Consider the following 17115-nt stretch of genomic DNA (forward strand, 5'->3'; position numbering starts at 1 on the left):
TTATAAATTTCATTATTTCTTCATTTGAACTTGTAGGAAAACTAAGTAATATTTAAATAGAATTGATAAATGATATTAAATAGGCTGCAGCCCAAGAGCAACATTTACACTTTTACGAATTGGATTATTGGGCTCAAGATCAGCAATAGAAATCACAGTTGAGCAATGAGGGCAATATCCCTTGATTGTGTTTGGCGAAATCCCTGATGCAGCATCCATATGATTTCTAATAAAGTTAATAATGCATTCCTGACAGTATGTTTCACCACAGCATGGAGTCAAAACTGCGTATCTGAAGAGCCTCGCACATATAGGACAAGTTAATGAATCTCGGACAAGACTTGTGTCTTCCTTTGATTTACCCATATGTTTTCCAATAGTATCTTCAACTGTTCTAGTCAGGAAAGCCGTACTTGAAAGTTGTTTTGCATCCTTTAGCACAGCAAACGTACCATCGGGGAGGCAATAAACTTCTGAGTAGAGTCTACCTTCTTCGTCAAAATTAATAGCTCTTAGAAAACTTCTGGGGATTCCTGTAGCAGGTCTAATTTTTTTTTGAGATACTCCTTCGTTAACTTTGGGACAAACACGAATATGGTGCCCCCTTTCACCGCACATATGACAAATATAATCTGCAGGAACGTCTGTTGATGTATTAGCCATTGCATTCTTGTAATTATAATTAACCGACACAGAAGAAGGTCCAAAGTTCGCATTGTAACTTTGCCCACCAAAATAATTATTTGATGATCCAGTATTAAGAGGGCCTGTTCCAATAGCCCCCAGTTTTTTGTATGGCTCACTTCTAAATTGGCTGGACGCAGAAAAATTTGTACCTGTTGTATTTCCAGCTCCATATCTGCTTCCTGTTGAAGTTACAGACTTTGGATATCCTCTTTGGTTAAACTGTTCTAACATTTCGCTTCTTTGAGCTGCTGTCTGTTTGAATTTCTCACCATGCTGTTGCATTACTAACAAAATAGCTGCATCTTCCGACGAATTATTCTTTGAATTATTCGACGGATTTGTACTATTCAAAACTGAGTTATGATCATCATCCTTGCTTTCTCCTACTTTTGTAAAATTACCGCTATTAGGGGCTAAATCAGTGGTGGATGGAGGAGATAATATGGTTTGTTCTCGCATGGATGAGGTATTTGATGGAGCAGTACCTGAAGAAGCGGAATTTGTTGCTTGAGATGCAGTTGAAGGCTTGTTCTTTATTTTCGAATTTGCTGCTTCTAAAAGAGGCTTTGCTAAGTCCTTAGGGAGCCTTACCACGTTTAAATATATTCCCTCTTTTAGAATTTCATAATCTGAAAGGTATACATTCGAAACACGACCATTCTTATCGCTTTGAGTAGCTAAGATATCCATATCCTCTCCAATATCTAAAATTTCCCTGAGCTTTGACCTAACATGTGAAACTAAAGCAGGAAATTCATGTGTAAGATCCTTAAATTTCTTTTCACTTTTAAACTTATAATAAATTTTGTTGTTGGCCATTTTTGAGTCTCCAATAGCTCAAGGTTTTCTCACAAAAATTTAAGGTGATGCTTTGCTGTCTCGTATCTTTATTATTTCTTCTATTTACTTACATTAAAGCATCTTAAATGTTGGAGACTTTTTGAATTCCAACACATACCACAGGTATCTTTCTCCCCAAACCAGCGCCATTAATGGCGCCCAGTTATCATTCATAGCTTTTAAGCATGCAAATGCTACATAAAAAAAAAGAATGTTTTAGATGAAGTTGAAATAATATTAATAATACTATTTAAATTAGTAAGTTAAGTTTCTGATTATAACAACGTACAATTGAACTCCCCGATTATGAAACAGTTAACTTTATATGCTAAGGAAAAATTTGAGCTAAAGCCCAAGCAAATATCCCCCATATTTTGTTAGGAATACTTTATTATTCTCGTTATTCAAACCCTTGTTGTCAAGCTTAATAGGTTCAGGGCATCTAGATGCAGGTTTATATTGTTTAATTGTTGGCATAGAGGGGGTTTTTTGAATTTGATTCTCATTTACTTTTGAAAGGAGTGGGTTGCTCTGAACTTGCAGTCTATTCACAGTAGGAATTTCTAAATAATTTTTTTTAGAGATCTGGTATTCTTTTATACCTTTCTCTTCTGCTTTATTTGCTTTTAGTCTAGTGATCGAAGTATTTGGTTCATATGGAATTTTAATTTTATTCGAGTTTTGCACGTTAAAATCCTTATTAATTGGAGGATTTGAACTATGAGAAACGAACTTTGACCTTGGAATAATAACACTTCTTTCCATTTCACTAGCCTTGTAATAGTTAATTGGCTCATTGAAATGACAGCCAGTTTTAATTGGATTATCACATTTAGAAATTTCAAGATGCTCAAAAATATGCTGCTTTATTTGATTTTTTGACTTTTGAACGTAGCTTTTAAGAGATACTGGCGAGCCAAATAGTTTATTATTTCTTGAAAGTTCAAGATATTCATTTCCATGGCCTATTGATGTAAACAAACTTCTCTCAAAAACGTCATTATTAATTAAATTATGTTTTGTATTGAAAAAAGAATAGTAGTCATTAACATCTTGGTACACTTCATTAGATTTATGTTCCTCATCTCTCAAAAAATAATTATTAAGACAGCAGATTTTACCTGAAATGTTATTAATTGTATTCACTATGCTTTCCATTTTGTTTGGTTAAAAAGGAATATGTAAATATATTAGAAAAATAACAACATGAAAATTATGTTATGAACTATTAAATATTTAGGTGTTCTACCGGTTTCTTAATAAAATTAAGTTTTTTTTTATGCAGTTTTTCTGGAGACATTGCAAAAAATCATGTGCAGTTTGGCGGTTGCAGGGTTATCGGCCCAATTTGCATGCATTGTGATCAAACAAAAAAAAAAAAAAAATCAACGCATTGTAAGAAAAAAAAGTAAATTAACTAATTACGGGTACTATAGTATTTAGAGTGACATTGTTGGCAATGTAGCCATAATTCTATCCACATAGTTGCAGAAAGAAATTTAAAATTAAACTTTAATTAACTGACGCAGTTCTTGCATATTTATAATAGTAGCGTAATAGATGAAATTTATAAGTTTTCCTCAAAAAGGGTTTAGAAGAGTCAAAAAAGAACGGAATCATATCGTTCTGATGCTAAGCTCAATGATCTGAGAAAAAATGAGTATATATGATTGCAGAGAAGCACAGTGGGTAAACCAATATAGAGAAAATGAGCAGGATTACAGCCATGATCTTTGAAGTGTTCCAAGGGGAGTCTGAAAATAACTTGAGATGTAGAACAGCTGGAAGGAAGTAACATACAGTATTTGAGCAAAATAGTCCAACAAATTCGTATGTGAGGCCAAGGTCAGAAACAAAATATGTAACAGTTGTACAGATAAAAAGGAAAATAAAGGTGAGAGTTCTAAGTAAGTGACGATCTTTTGTTGATGACCCTTCTGCATCTTCTCCACTTTTAATAATAATGGCAAGAGACTTTCTGAATGAATGACAAGATACTGGAAATGAAAATACAAGCGATGATACCAATACAATTTTAGCAATAACAACAGTTAGTGATTGAGTACCAAACATACTGAGGATATCAGAGGACTTGAGAGTGTTTCCAAACAGCATATATCCTGAAGAACCCATAAGGATGTAGATTAAAGTACAAAATCCAAGTGAAACAACTGAAGAGAAAACCAATTTGTATAACGTCTTGTCTGCAAGCTCATTTGCAACGTTGAGGAAGTTGTGGTGGCATGTGAAAGAAAACACAAATATCGGGAATGTCTGGAGCATAAAAATTGGTCTCCTAGTTGAGATGAGTTCAACCTTCTCAAGCATTGTTGTAAGTTCTGGAAGGCCAACAAGGAAGCTGAATATTACAACTGCTGCGACATAGAGGGATGAAAATACAGCAATCCAGTTAATGATAGTAAGCTCGGCAAGAGATGTAGGATAACTGGCTGGACCGATAATAAAGATCACAACAAATAACAAAATTGCAGTTCTCGTATTAGATTCTGATAGATATGGAGCAAGAAAACCCCCAAACAAGGTTTGTATTACAGCTACAACGACCATAAGATAAGTAATACACGACCCAAGTGACATAATTAGTATAGATGTATCGATCAGCGACTTTAGCTTTGGGAAAGTTTTTTCAGCAATCGAATAGTATGTTACAGGCATCATTGTACCTGTTGGATCTTCATTAAGTGATATTTCGGAAAGAAGAATGCATGCAAGCGTTGAAAACATGCCTGATATTATTGTCATAAAGATTCCTTGTAAAAGTCCATTTTTACTGTATGCCCAGGGTAATCCAAGAATTCCGACTCCCATTGTTGTGTTTACCAAAGCAAAAAATGAAGAAGTCATTGACCCCTTTTTATACCTTTTTTCAATAAAATTTTCCATCCCAATTAAGACCTGCTCTGATAATCGGGATATAAAGCTCTCCTTTGAGCTTTTCCTAATTGTAGATCTGGAAGGAAGTAAGCTTTTTTCTTCATTTAGAGTTCTCATAAGATTAAGTTAACTTTTCCATATAAAGATTTATTCCTATTTATTTAGTACAAATTATCAACTCGAGTTTATTTCGTTAGTTATTATTTTTTCTTTTACTTTATTATTTTTTTTAGAGACGTTAACTATTAGCTCATCTATCTTAGACCCCGCTCACAATCTGTCTATTAAGTACCGACAAATTACTTGCCGCTTCATCATTTTCAGATCCAGAGTCAATTGGGGAATAAATTAAAAATGAGTAAGTTGATACAGGAGGGGTTACAAATGCAGTGAGATATAAAATTTCATTAAACGATTGAACTTAGAAAAGTACGGACTTGCAAGCCACATGTAAAAATGATAATCTATTTCTACCTAAATATTATATTTCCAAGACTCCTCTGGACCTAAAGGCAATTCTAAGTTGTTCACGGACATGTTCTACAGCTTCTGATTTTCTTGGTCTTATACGGCCTCTTTCAGAGTTATTCGCACGTCTACCGTATCCTCCGTTGCTTTTAGGCTGCTGGGTTAGGTTTCTAAGTTCAGGATTTGATAACGCTATGGCATTATTACTGCTATCAGTAGCCTTTTCAGAGATAGGATTTGGATGCAGCCCCAAACTCTTTCTATTTCTATGAAAATTTCTCTTGGTGTGTTTAAGGTTTATTCTAGAAGGCTCAGGGAAATCATTAAGCGCCGAGGTAACCTGCGTATTTTGCGTAGGATTATGCTTGTTGGACGACGAACCAACATTATTATTGTTCCTTTGATAAAACCTCTTCTTTCTTTTAACCTTGATATTATAATTTCTATCATTATTATTAAACGGGTTATCGCTATGAGCAGCTACTACTGCATCCAAGCCAGAACAGTGAGTCGTTAATCTATCTACTTGATTTGTTCCGGAGTTCACCACTCCCATAGTTGTGTCTACACTACTGTTGTTATCATCACTAAGTATCATCTTCAAATTCGAGTCCTTTTCTACAATTGTTTTAAGGAGATGAGTATTAATAGACTGGCTTGAAATCGAATTTGATGCATTATCACTATTGCAGGTGGCGCTTAGAATGTTCTTTTGAGAGAACTTCTTTCTCCTTTTAAACTTCTTCTTCTTTCTCTTAGACTCGTCAAAGTTTATATGAGCAATAGTTGTGTTAATAACCTGGTCGAGCAAGCCATCAAACTTAGTCGTAATAGTCTCTTGAGTTGAAGAAGTCTGAGAAGAAGAGTTTTTGAGAGCAACACTAGGTTTCTGCTGCTGTTCTGCTTGAAATCCCAAGTTTAAGTGGCTTTCTTCGTAGATATAACCTTCAGAGCACGATCCATGATCAGAGCCTGGGGGAGAATTCGCCTTGGAGTTTTGCTTATTATGCTCATCGTCTTCTGCTCCAATAACGGTGATAGGCAATTGCAAAGGGTTATTAGAATGTGAGAGAGACTTCTCGGAAGCCAGATGAATACCCTTGCTTTGTGGATCTACTACCAAACTGCCCCCAGATTTGTTCAGATTAAGTGCTCTTCTTTTAGTAGCAATTAGAATTGCAGTCTCCCTGGAAACACCAAGGTATTCAGCTTCAGCTATCCAACGAAGCAGCTCCTCATCAAAAATAGGGCCAGTTATAGGGACTGAGCCAAAGGCAAGATTCGGGGAGACGTCCTCCTGACGGTTCAAGAGACCAACCATCATATTAAGCAGTTATTTTGGAGCAGCACCAATGTTTGTCTCAATCGAGAGTGAAGTCCAGAGGCAGCAAGCAACTGGAGGCCATTAAGTATATGAATCTATATCTAATAGATTATTTGATCAAAATGTAAGTTATTAAATGTGGATAAAACAGAAGGGAAGAGAGAAAGGAAGTGCTATATAAGAACTTTGGTTGAATCTTTAGCCAAATAAGCGTGCTTGTTAACAGCGATTATCACAAATTTGACAGTATTTACGTAGTTGGAAACCTGATTTCTGAAATTCTAAATTGAGAGATTTTTTTTTCGTACTAGAGTTCAGATCTTTTAAAGTAAATAAAATTCTGATACTTCAGATAGAATATTTGATTATTAATAAATACACTACAACTTGGTCAAATTACATGTATATTAGCCGTTCCTCGCTTCAAACGACTCGATTTAAACAAGACACACTCTTGTCAACTCCCTGTGTAGACCTCTTGAAATAATAATAAAAATAATAAAGGAATGAAGAAGTTAAATATAACTGATATCTATGTTATTATGTTGCATAGATATACAGTTTGTTCAGTCGCTTCTTCTAAACTATTGGGGCCGATGCTGAAATTTGAAATGAGAAAGAGCTTCTTGTTAGTTGTCTCCCAGGATAAATCCAAGCCTGAAAGGTGACAAACTGCTCAAATGGACCTCCTTTGATTGATTATATTACCAATTCAAAAAGTATTAAACATTCAAAGATATTAATAGGAAACCGCTCTTCTAACGGCTTAATATCAAAGGTATGCCCACTCTCCTTGTAACTTCCACTCAGAGAGGAAGTAAGCAAAGTAGCTCTATGTCTGTACTTAAACGTCTCCAAACGCTAACCGATCAATTCAGCTGTCAGAAATTAGAGCGACTTCGCTAACAAGCTCTTTTGTGCCTGTCAAGTGTTTTCTGTTAAATCCAGAAGCCTCTAATTCAAGGATACATATACGTGAAATTGGCGCCTATATTTCTGGCGCCTCTGTAAACAATTTATATGGAAAAATACAAAATATACAATGCAGCTTATTATTGCATTAAAAGCGCAATCACTTAAATCTATTTAGCTATTATTATAAAGATGAATATACCAAATATGAAAATCTAGGACAAGTATGCATTAAGCTAATGAACCATAGCTTTGTATTAATTTGATTTTTTTGGATTTACAGGAGATGATTGTGAAATGTGTATTACTTTTTGATCGCTAATAGGGCTGGAAAAACAGCCATGTTTAACATTACGCTTATTATTTGCATTATTATCAAATTCTCCATAATCTTGTTCCTCATCATCGCTTATAGCATTATTCAGAAAGTCAAAGTCGTTCCTTTCTCCTAATAAATTATACTCCCTCTTATTTCTGTAACTAGAAGTGAATTTAGAAACCAGATAACCAATCAAATTCTTCAGGAGCGTATAGATAGGAGAATATAAAATTGCTATTGAGCACGCAATTACAATAATTAGAAATAGTAACATTTTTCTTGTAGATCTTTTTGAATCAAGGATTTTTTGTAGTGACTCTTTTTCAGAAATTTCAAACTCGGAGTTGCCAACGTTAGTTGGATCAATTTGGTGATATGTCACTTTTCTATCTAACCTATTAGTATCTGATTTGTGAGCAGAGCTGTGAAAATACTCTCGATTAGAAGACACACTGAATGGATTGTCGAGTAGTTTTACTGTTTGAAGAGAATCTTTTTCAATAAAGTTTTGACCTCTAATATTTGATGATTGGGATTGTCTATTATTTTGCTTAAAAACATTCCAATCTCCATCCCAAACTACATTACCCCATCCTACCGAGTTCGCCTTATAACCCGATACTTCAATCAAGAATTTGTTTTTGGTCTCTAAATATACGGGTATCCATGGCGCAACCTTATAAAATGAAGCAGAATTCTTGGGAGACATGCTGTTAGTATCAATTACAAGAAATCCACGTTTAGAGAATTGCTCCTGGCTTTCTGAAAAGATTTTCGAAAATTCATGGTAACTATATGATAGTGAAACTGTATACCCAGCATCAAAAATATGTAAATTATAAGGATATACACGTTCTTCTGGAGCACTTTCCGACTTTCCAATAATGTAAATCGATTTGGAAATTCTTTTGGGAGCTTTCCTATCCATTAGAGGTGTAGACAATCGAATTGTCAGATGAAGATTCTGCCCTGCTATGATTGGTACTGAAGGATCTGGCGTGATAGAAACAATGAGTGGGTAGTTCTTTGAAATATTATGACTAATTGGAATTAGTGAAATTCCTAACATAATTGGTACACTTTTAAGGTTAAAAGGAGGGAGGCTTCTAATAGAGCATTCCAAAAGATGCTTTTGAGCCGTGAGAATAACCGTAATTCTTTCCATTGCGTATAAAGGTGTAGAAATGTTTCCATTAAAATGTAATAGACTAGACTTAATTAATTCAACTTCTGAAGATGTTTCTTTATCATTTTCATCATTTTGAGAATAATCTGGTTCAGAATAAAGTGTTAATTTAGATGATACAAGAAGAGGATTGTAATATAAGTCTGCAATTAGCAAGGCCTGACCAGGAGAGATCTTTTTTAAATCGAATAGAAGGTCAGTTTCAAACTCATTCGAATTTAAAGAAAGTACAACATTTGATGGGGGAAGATGTATATATTGAGGTAGAGTGTTTGTTGAAAGAGCACTACTCAATTTGCTTTGCACTGAGCTAAACCATGCATCCGCATATGTGCTAAATGGAGGAGGATTAAGAAACTTAATATCTTTATTTTGTGGAGAAACTGTATGCATAATAATGTCAAATGCCATACATGGAATCCTGTTATTTATTGAATCAAGTTTGTGAGTGAAGGTCATCCAAAAAGGAATGTTTAAGGCTCCTGCATGCTCGCTTCCAATAATATCAATATCGATCTTGAAAACCTTCTCAACGGAATTCAGGAGTGAATCCACATTTGTGTATATAGGATTTATTGGCGTAGAGTTTATTTTAGTGAACAAAACTTCGAGCATATTCGGAGACTCAGAAATATCAAAGTTTACAGGACTCAATGAGAGTCTTAAAAATGTAGGAAATAATTTTTTGTTAAGTTCAAGGAACACTTTCTTCCTACCATTGTGAATATCTGTAAGTGTGATTCTTGATCTAAAAATAAACATTGGCTTATTTGTGTCCAATGGACCACCAAATACTGTGCTTCCACCCTGTATACTCGTTAAATCGAGTGGCAATGGCACTCCATTAGGTATGTGACACTTAGAATTGATATTTGACTGAGATAAGGCTTTATTTTTGCTTTTATCTAAGTCTAATGAATTATCAATTACCATAGAAGATTCCATAGCTGTCTCTGAGCCATCAATTGGTGATACTTCAACGAAAATTGAAAATAATAATATTTCATGCTCTTCATAGCTTGAAAATGAATTTAGCGACTCTATTCGAAGTATATATTGGCCTTTCGTGAGTTCCACTTCCAAATAACTCTGAGTTCCTCTTTGTTCTGCTACCCAAAATCCTTCAGGGACAATTATTCCAATTCTATAAAATGAATAAAGAAAATCAGAGTGAGTCTGTAAATAAACTATTGAAGATGATGCCACATTTAATTTCAAATCATGAATACTACTTGAAAAAGTTGAAAGTTTACTTCTAGTCATAATTTGTCCTTGGCAGATATTAATTATTCCAGAGTTAAAGTAAGGACTATTCTCTTCATTTAGACTGATCTTAAAATCCTCCAGATAATAATGGCATTTCTGTTTTGGTCCAAACATTTCTTTTTCAGTCATTTTTGATATTCCTTTTTCTACAGATTCTGTAATACCTCTAATCCTTCCGGTACCAACTACTCCAACACTTTCATATCTTTCTGGTTCAATGTTAAAACCTTTCGAGAGAGATAGATTCTTTCTGAAGAAATTTTCATAATCTACAGGATTGAACTTAATCAACCCAAAAGTGATTAAATAAGGCATATTATTTGGAGCTGGTGAAAATTGAATTTCATATTCTCCGGATGAAAGTAGTGCTAAAGTATCTCCATACTTTCCAGACATAAAAATTGGATGGCTCTTTAATTCTTTATTATCTTCTTTAGTTTTAAATATTGTCACATAAAATTCATATCCTGAAATAAGTGTTGGTTCAGAAAGGATTCTAAGCAAGTGAGTTTCGTTTTCAGGAACTTTCAGTTTAGTCATTTTTGTTTCTTTCAAGTTAAACATTATAGTACTCCCCAAACCCTCTGTGAGACTCTGATAAGAATCTAATTCGATTAAGTGAATCTGGTAATTCTTGGAAAGGAAGTATATCAGGAATACTAATAAGCTCCTGCCTCAAAGAAAATAGCCTATTCTTCCAAAGTAGGCTTGATAGACCCACTTATTTTAAGTAATGCAGATCTTCCCATTGTTAATCTTGTGAACTGATTTTTAGATTGAATTAATAGCTTATACTTTCCTTCCTTAATGCTTGGGAAAGAATACTCAATTTTGTTTCCAGTATGTATAATATTATTATATTTAACAAAATTGTGTCTTGTTTTCTTTTCAGGGTTTGTTTCGCTTCCCTCAAAAAGTCTAACCGTAATAGGTATCCATGCAGGATAAACTTCAAGAATTAGATTTAAGCTAATTTCCTCCAAATCTGAGCTTAAAGGCATTGAAATTTGCATGAAAGGAGAGAACCAAAAAACCATTTCTCGTATCTCAAATAAATCTCTTCTATGAACCAAATTCCTATCATGTTTATTCAAATCTTGATTCGGAATAGAAATCATGTTCTTTGAAAGGTCAAAAATTAGTGAGCTTTCTGGAAGCATCTTTTTTAAATAGTCTTGGGAGATTGAAAATAGTTCGGTATGGCTCCATTCTGATGCTTGTTTTGATTGAGAACCTTTTTTTTCCGTAACGTACTTGTAAAGCTCAGGTAGTACCAATGGAGGGAATATAGGAAGGTCCTCAATTGAAATAATTGACAAATGTAGGCGAAATGTGGGGCATCCACCTTCTTCAAGTTTCTCATCAACTCCTTCTTCAAGAATGTCAAACTCAAATATAAGATCATGAGTACCTTTATTAAATTCAGCAAAAAATGAGGCTGGATCATTTGGGCCAATTTTTGCTAGATTTTTTTTTTTAGCTGAAATTATTACTAGTCCAGGATAATTTGTAATGGAAGCTTTTAAAACACTTGAATGAGAGAGATTAAGAGTAATAGAATATGATGCAGATGTTCCTTTAAGAAAGTGTTCAGACTCATGAATGTTGGTGCCTTCTAATTCGTATTCCTCAAGAGGAACTAAGTACGTTCCATCTAATAAGGAATTCTTCCCCCTTTGAAGGCAGTGAGTTAAGGTCTATCTTTTTGTGGCAAAGCGTCATTTGAAATAATTTGGCACCTTAATGGAACCTGGCTTTCTTCAGAATTAATTTCTTCATAAATATCATTGGAGAACTTGTAGTTATTACTACTAGATCTTGTCTCTAATCCACTAAAATTTAACAGTTGAACTAGAGAAATTTTACTATCAAACTTGATGCATTCCAATTCATAAATGTCCAAGTTATCTGGGATAGCTGAAAAAATTTGCAATTTATAAGTTCCAGCGACTAATGGCCCAACTGATGAAAAAAAGTTGTGAATATTATGTGGAGTTAGTGTCATCCATATTTTCTCATTGAATAAGACATTAATGAATACCAGTGAAAGAGGATGCTCAGGAATTTGTATTTGAATTGAGAAATAGGTTGGAGACATATCCTTTACACGAAATTCTTGTGTATGTATTTTCGAGATACCTAAAACTGTGGAACTAATTGACAAAGTAGAGATATCAGGAGTAATATAGTTCCTTTTTAATTTATTATTTGGGTTCGGGGATATCTGCAACTTAAAGTCGTGCGCATTAATTGGATGTGAGCAACCACTGGTATTAGATGAAACAGGGAATATTTCGAGAAGAAAATGAAATGGGGTGCAAAGAGAAACAGAATTCTGGGTTTCGCTGATCTTGTAGCTGTGAATGTGCAGATAGTAATCTCCTGGCTCGTTAATTTTGCAATATATAAGATTCATTTCCTTTGAGGTTACCCCAATATGGTTTAGGTTTTTTGAAGTGCAGAGAGTAGGTTTAGTGGTATAGCCAGTGGAATCGTTTGAATCAAAGATATCGTCGGAGAAAAATTCAAGATCTTCATCTTCTTCTGAGATCTCAGGCGACCTTGATAGGACTATGGCTATGTCAGAGTGATCATGATAGGATAATAAATAAAGTATGCTAGGCCTAGAAATTTTGATATTAATAGCATGGTTGGTATGAAATGTTAAGGACGCGAATGGTCCCTGTAAATTAATTTTTGGGCCAAACAATAGGTAGCTTGACGAAATAGCATTGGGCTTTCTCAAATCTTGAAACTTTTCAGCATATAGCCCATCTTGTACAATTATTGTTGGTAATTTTGGTAGATTACAGACATTTTGGCTGGAAAGAATCTCGTCAGAAAGCTTTTCTGAATGTGTTTGGAAAGAAACTGCTATCTTAAGATCAAATTTTGCAAAGCGAGGAATGTGTTCCATCCAAGGCGCAATAACTACAATTCGAAATGACTTTTGAGATATGTTTTCCTTAAACAGCTGGCCATTGTAAATTGGAGTTCCAAAAAATACCCTGCTACGAAGACTTTCGCTAACTTGATGACTCTCTAATTCACGATGAGCCTGCTCAACTCTTAAAGGTTCAATAACTAATTGTAATGGCATTCTAGAAAATTTAAAACCGAGCTCAATGTACAAATTAAGCAGCTTTTCTTCTTTTGACCTTGATGATGGAATAACAAAAAGTTTTGACCATAAAATAGTAGCTTTGTAAAGCTTACTTGAATAGTTTATTCCTAATGGGGTTGTTCTTACCACAAAAGAATCATCAATTTGATTTATGAATTCGTATTTCTCGTCTGAGCTCAAATTAATAAGAGGCTTTTTAAAAGGATCGTTGAGAGATAATGAGCTAATCGAATTTATAATATCAGGAGTAGTTAGACCAAATTCAAAATTGATTGGTGAGCAATACGAATTATCAATTTTCTCTAAATCATCTTCATTTTTGACAAAATTAGAACCGATCACTATTAAATATTGAGATGGAATTAACTTAGTCCTTAAAAAAAGCCTCGTATTATTTCCTGCTACTCCCCATGTTAAATTTGCCTCAGCAACTAATTTCTCATTATTTGCTTGAGTAATTTGCAAATAGGAGAAGTCTAAATCACTGTCAAATGACCTCTCTAAAGATACAGAAATCACACTTTCATATCTAATATTTAAAATAATCTTATTTTCTGGTTCATGACGGATTCCTCTAGTTTCAGAATAATACAATTCATGATTTCCATATCCAAGACCATCAATAAATTCTGGGATTAATTGATATTTACAATTGAGAGTAGATCTTGAGACTGTTGCTTTAGACGGCTCGGTAGCAAGCAGAATACATAGAATAGTGTAAATCTGTAATATTTTAAGAATTCTCATTCACACATAATATTATTGCGTAATTGAGAATAATCTTAACGCTAGCTAGCTTCGATTTAAGGTGACTTTTCATATAATAAAAATATTACAAATATTGTGGTTCCCGCCTTATGCCATTTAATTGTTTCACTGAAAAATTTTTAACCGGTATAGGAAATGTAGGCGGCAAAAGTCTAGTAGACTGTATTTTATAGTAAATAATAGCTTAAGTTACTAAAATACTATAAATTACGTATTTTGGGTTATTGAACTATAAAAATAATTAGGTTATGTACTACTGATAATTATGGTCGATTGTAAATGGGGGGAGGGGAAAAGGAGGGTTAAATAAAATTAAATTTGTGACGTTTACAAGAGCAGTAAATTTTACAAGAATTGGGAAAATAAATTAGCTCTAAATTCTGAGAAGAAATAATCCAACTATTTAGAGAGTATTCAAAAGTGTCTATATAGTAAAAATGTTTTTCTCTTCAATGCCATTTGATATGGGTGGAGGATTTGATGGAAGAATGGGCGGAAGGATGTCTCGCGAGGTTGATAACAAGAAATTATATGAGATCCTAGAAGTCAGCCAAGAGGCAACTTTAAGCGAGATTAAAAAGGCTTATCGTCGCCTTGCAATTAAACATCATCCTGATAAGGGTGGAGACCAGGAAAAATTTAAGGAGGTTAGCAGAGCATACGAAGTACTTAGCGACCCAGAAAAGAGAAAGATATACGATGAATACGGTGAGGAAGGATTAGAAGGAGGAGGAGGAGGAGCAGATCCAGTTGACTTATTTGATGTAATTTTCGGAGGTGGAAGACGCGCAGGCAGTAGAGGAGGTGGAAAGAGACGCGGCGAAGATTTGGTAACTCACCTCAAGGTAACTTTGGAACAGATTTACAACGGAGCAGTAAGAAAGATGGCAATAAATAAAGATACTATCTGTGCAGATTGTGAAGGTATTGGTGGGCCGAAAGATGCCATCCAGTATTGTGAGCTTTGCCAAGGCCAAGGTGTCAGAGTGCAAATTAGACAAATTGGACCAATGGTTCAACAAACTCAGTCTCCTTGTAATCCTTGTAAAGGAACTGGTAAGACCATTCCAGTTACCAAGCAATGCAAGAAATGCAGCGGTAGCGGATCTGTAAAAGAACGAAAAGTTTTAGAGGTCAACATCGACAAGGGTATTCCAAATCATCATAAGGTTACTTTTCATGGAGAAGCAGACGAAAAGCAGGGCGAAATTCCAGGGGATGTAGTTTTCGTTCTAGATGAACAAGAACATTCTGTATTCAAAAGGAAAGGCGGTGATTTATTCATTGAAAAGGATATCACTCTTGTAGAGGCTTTGACTGGTTTCAAATTTATCATTACTCATTTGGATGGTAGGAAGCTCCTTGTTAAGTCAAATCCTGGAGATATTACTAAGCCAAGTGACATAAAATGCGTAAACAATGAGGGAATGCCAACTTACAAGAATCCATTTGTTAAGGGCCATCTGTTTGTTATTATTAACATTATTTTCCCAGATAAGCTTGACAGCAAAACTCAAGATCTTGTCAAGACATTGCTTCCTGCTCCAAAAGCATTAAATATTGATGAAGATGACCCATCAATTGAAATTCATTATACAAGTAATACCAAGCCATCTGAGGTCAAAGACCGCATCCAAAAAGAGGCGTATCAAGAAGATGATGAGGATGGGCATCACGGAGGTGCTGAAAGAGTATCTTGCCGTCAACAATAAACTGATACACTCAAGTAAGATATGCTGGTTCTTAACTTGAATCTTGGTCATTGGTACTTGTTATTTGAGCATTGATATATACTTCTAGTTGGAAAGATTGAATATTGTTGATCTTTACTTTTACTAAGGGATCTTCTGATTTTTTTTCCTTTATTTTTTAGAAATTATTTTTTTTCAGAGCTATTATCTTGTTTCTTTTACTTTTTTTTCTCAGTGTACTCATATATTTTGTTTGTTTAGGAGCCTTTAGAATGAGTGCATGCAGCATTAAATAAACGGTACTGGCGCCCATAAAAAAGTATATATAGCAATGGCGCCAATATATTTATAGATAATTTTTAATGGGTAAAGATCAGTACTAAATATAAACAAGAATAATTAAAGGTAAGAGTTGTGGGAAATAAATTGAAAAACAATTGACAGGGCACATATACAACAGCACATTTATAACTTGTATTTTGTGGTAAATTTGTGGTTTTCGTGTTCAAGGAGTAATTTATGGAAAGGTATGCGCCGATAAAAGAGTGGGAGAAAGAATCGTTTAGTGCCTCTAGTTCGAATAAAAACAATGTAGCAAAACAGACAAGAATTAAGGAAAATAAAAGATACAGCAGGGTGGAAAGCGACTATGACTTTGAGTCAGGATTAAACAACTGGACGCAGGACGACAACTTTACGAGACCAACAAATACAGACAGTAGCATAAATATTCTAGAAAATGCGGTTTCACAGTTGAAGTCAGTGGGTTATGGAATCCAGTCAGAAATAAATTTACATTTGGATATGTTGAATGAGATGAACTTGAACATGGATTCTACAAATAGAAGAATCCGAATTTCTCAAAAGATCCTTAATAGATTATTAGAAATGGCAAGTACAATGACATTAACCATTATTGCATTCCTACTGTTCATATTATTAATCTTGCAGTGGGTTTTATAGCGATACTTTAAAATATTTTCTGTGTGAAATATAAATGAAAATGCTATATTAATGCAAAGGAGGCAATACAGGCTCTCTGAATGAATTTACATCAGAAGCAGTTCCATGATACTTTTTTTCAAGTTGGTTCGGGTTTATCCACTTCAGAAGCTCGGATTTATAATCCGAGGTACATAATGTTATTTTATCTCTAGTAGACTGGGGTAGAACCAAACTAATTGCTTGCCATAATCCCCAAAATATGATTGGAGCGTTGATAAACGACATCTGGGCGAGATAACCTCTGTAGTTCCTTTGGAGATTTATTGCAATATCCTTGAGAAGTGAAATAGGCGCATTGTAAAAAGTAACATCTTGGAGATCCATGATAACTCTCCACTGTTCAACTCTGTTCCATGCTAGCATATTTGTTATTACGAACTCGAACCAATAATAAACTACATGAATTATATTGTCAGGTTCTTCCCCATCTAAAAAAGCTTTAGCTCTAAAAACTATGATTGGCCTTAACAATTTGTCTCTTCCATGAATATAACAGTACCCATTCCTTAGTAGCTTCTCTAATTTATTCCTATCTTCAATCATTCTAAAATTTTGTCTCCACCTAACGTGACGCTTAATATCATCCCATGCTTTTACGAAATCGTACTCATTACCTTGTAAGTACCTTAA

General features: G+C 34.4%; 8 protein-coding genes across 8 annotated transcripts; 2 read left to right on the forward strand and 6 right to left on the reverse strand.

The window, feature by feature from the left end:
• Nucleotides 1-75: 75 nt before the first annotated feature.
• Chro.80429 (development protein DG1124) lies at nucleotides 76-1506 on the reverse strand. Its single annotated transcript, XM_662813.1, has 1 exon — nucleotides 76-1506. One exon carries the CDS (start codon nucleotides 1504-1506, stop codon nucleotides 76-78), a length of 1431 nt encoding a protein of 476 aa, XP_667905.1.
• Nucleotides 1507-1872: 366 nt separating this feature from the next.
• On the reverse strand, nucleotides 1873-2685 carry Chro.80430 (hypothetical protein). The annotated part of the gene is made up of 1 exon (XM_662814.1): nucleotides 1873-2685. The coding sequence occupies one exon, from the start codon at nucleotides 2683-2685 to the stop codon at nucleotides 1873-1875; it is 813 nt and encodes a 270-aa protein (XP_667906.1).
• Nucleotides 2686-3165: 480 nt separating this feature from the next.
• Nucleotides 3166-4539, reverse strand: Chro.80431 (transmembrane transporter). Its single annotated transcript, XM_662815.1, has 1 exon — nucleotides 3166-4539. One exon carries the CDS (start codon nucleotides 4537-4539, stop codon nucleotides 3166-3168), a length of 1374 nt encoding a protein of 457 aa, XP_667907.1.
• Nucleotides 4540-4903: 364 nt separating this feature from the next.
• Chro.80432 (hypothetical protein) lies at nucleotides 4904-6214 on the reverse strand. Its single annotated transcript, XM_662816.1, has 1 exon — nucleotides 4904-6214. One exon carries the CDS (start codon nucleotides 6212-6214, stop codon nucleotides 4904-4906), a length of 1311 nt encoding a protein of 436 aa, XP_667908.1.
• A 1169-nt stretch (nucleotides 6215-7383) lies between these two features.
• Chro.80433 (hypothetical protein) lies at nucleotides 7384-10461 on the reverse strand. The annotated part of the gene is made up of 1 exon (XM_662817.1): nucleotides 7384-10461. One exon carries the CDS (start codon nucleotides 10459-10461, stop codon nucleotides 7384-7386), a length of 3078 nt encoding a protein of 1025 aa, XP_667909.1.
• A 3765-nt stretch (nucleotides 10462-14226) lies between these two features.
• Chro.80434 (DNAJ domain protein) lies at nucleotides 14227-15501 on the forward strand. Its single annotated transcript, XM_662818.1, has 1 exon — nucleotides 14227-15501. One exon carries the CDS (start codon nucleotides 14227-14229, stop codon nucleotides 15499-15501), a length of 1275 nt encoding a protein of 424 aa, XP_667910.1.
• Nucleotides 15502-15999: 498 nt separating this feature from the next.
• Chro.80435 (hypothetical protein) lies at nucleotides 16000-16443 on the forward strand. The annotated part of the gene is made up of 1 exon (XM_662819.1): nucleotides 16000-16443. The coding sequence occupies one exon, from the start codon at nucleotides 16000-16002 to the stop codon at nucleotides 16441-16443; it is 444 nt and encodes a 147-aa protein (XP_667911.1).
• Nucleotides 16444-16491: 48 nt separating this feature from the next.
• Nucleotides 16492-17028, reverse strand: Chro.80436 (hypothetical protein). Its single annotated transcript, XM_662820.1, has 1 exon — nucleotides 16492-17028. The coding sequence occupies one exon, from the start codon at nucleotides 17026-17028 to the stop codon at nucleotides 16492-16494; it is 537 nt and encodes a 178-aa protein (XP_667912.1).
• Between the last annotated feature and the right edge of the window lie 87 nt (nucleotides 17029-17115).

Source organism: Cryptosporidium hominis, assembly GCF_000006425.1.
Source record: "Cryptosporidium hominis TU502 chromosome 8 CHRO018134, whole genome shotgun sequence".
Classification (NCBI taxonomy): domain Eukaryota; phylum Apicomplexa; class Conoidasida; order Eucoccidiorida; family Cryptosporidiidae; genus Cryptosporidium; species Cryptosporidium hominis.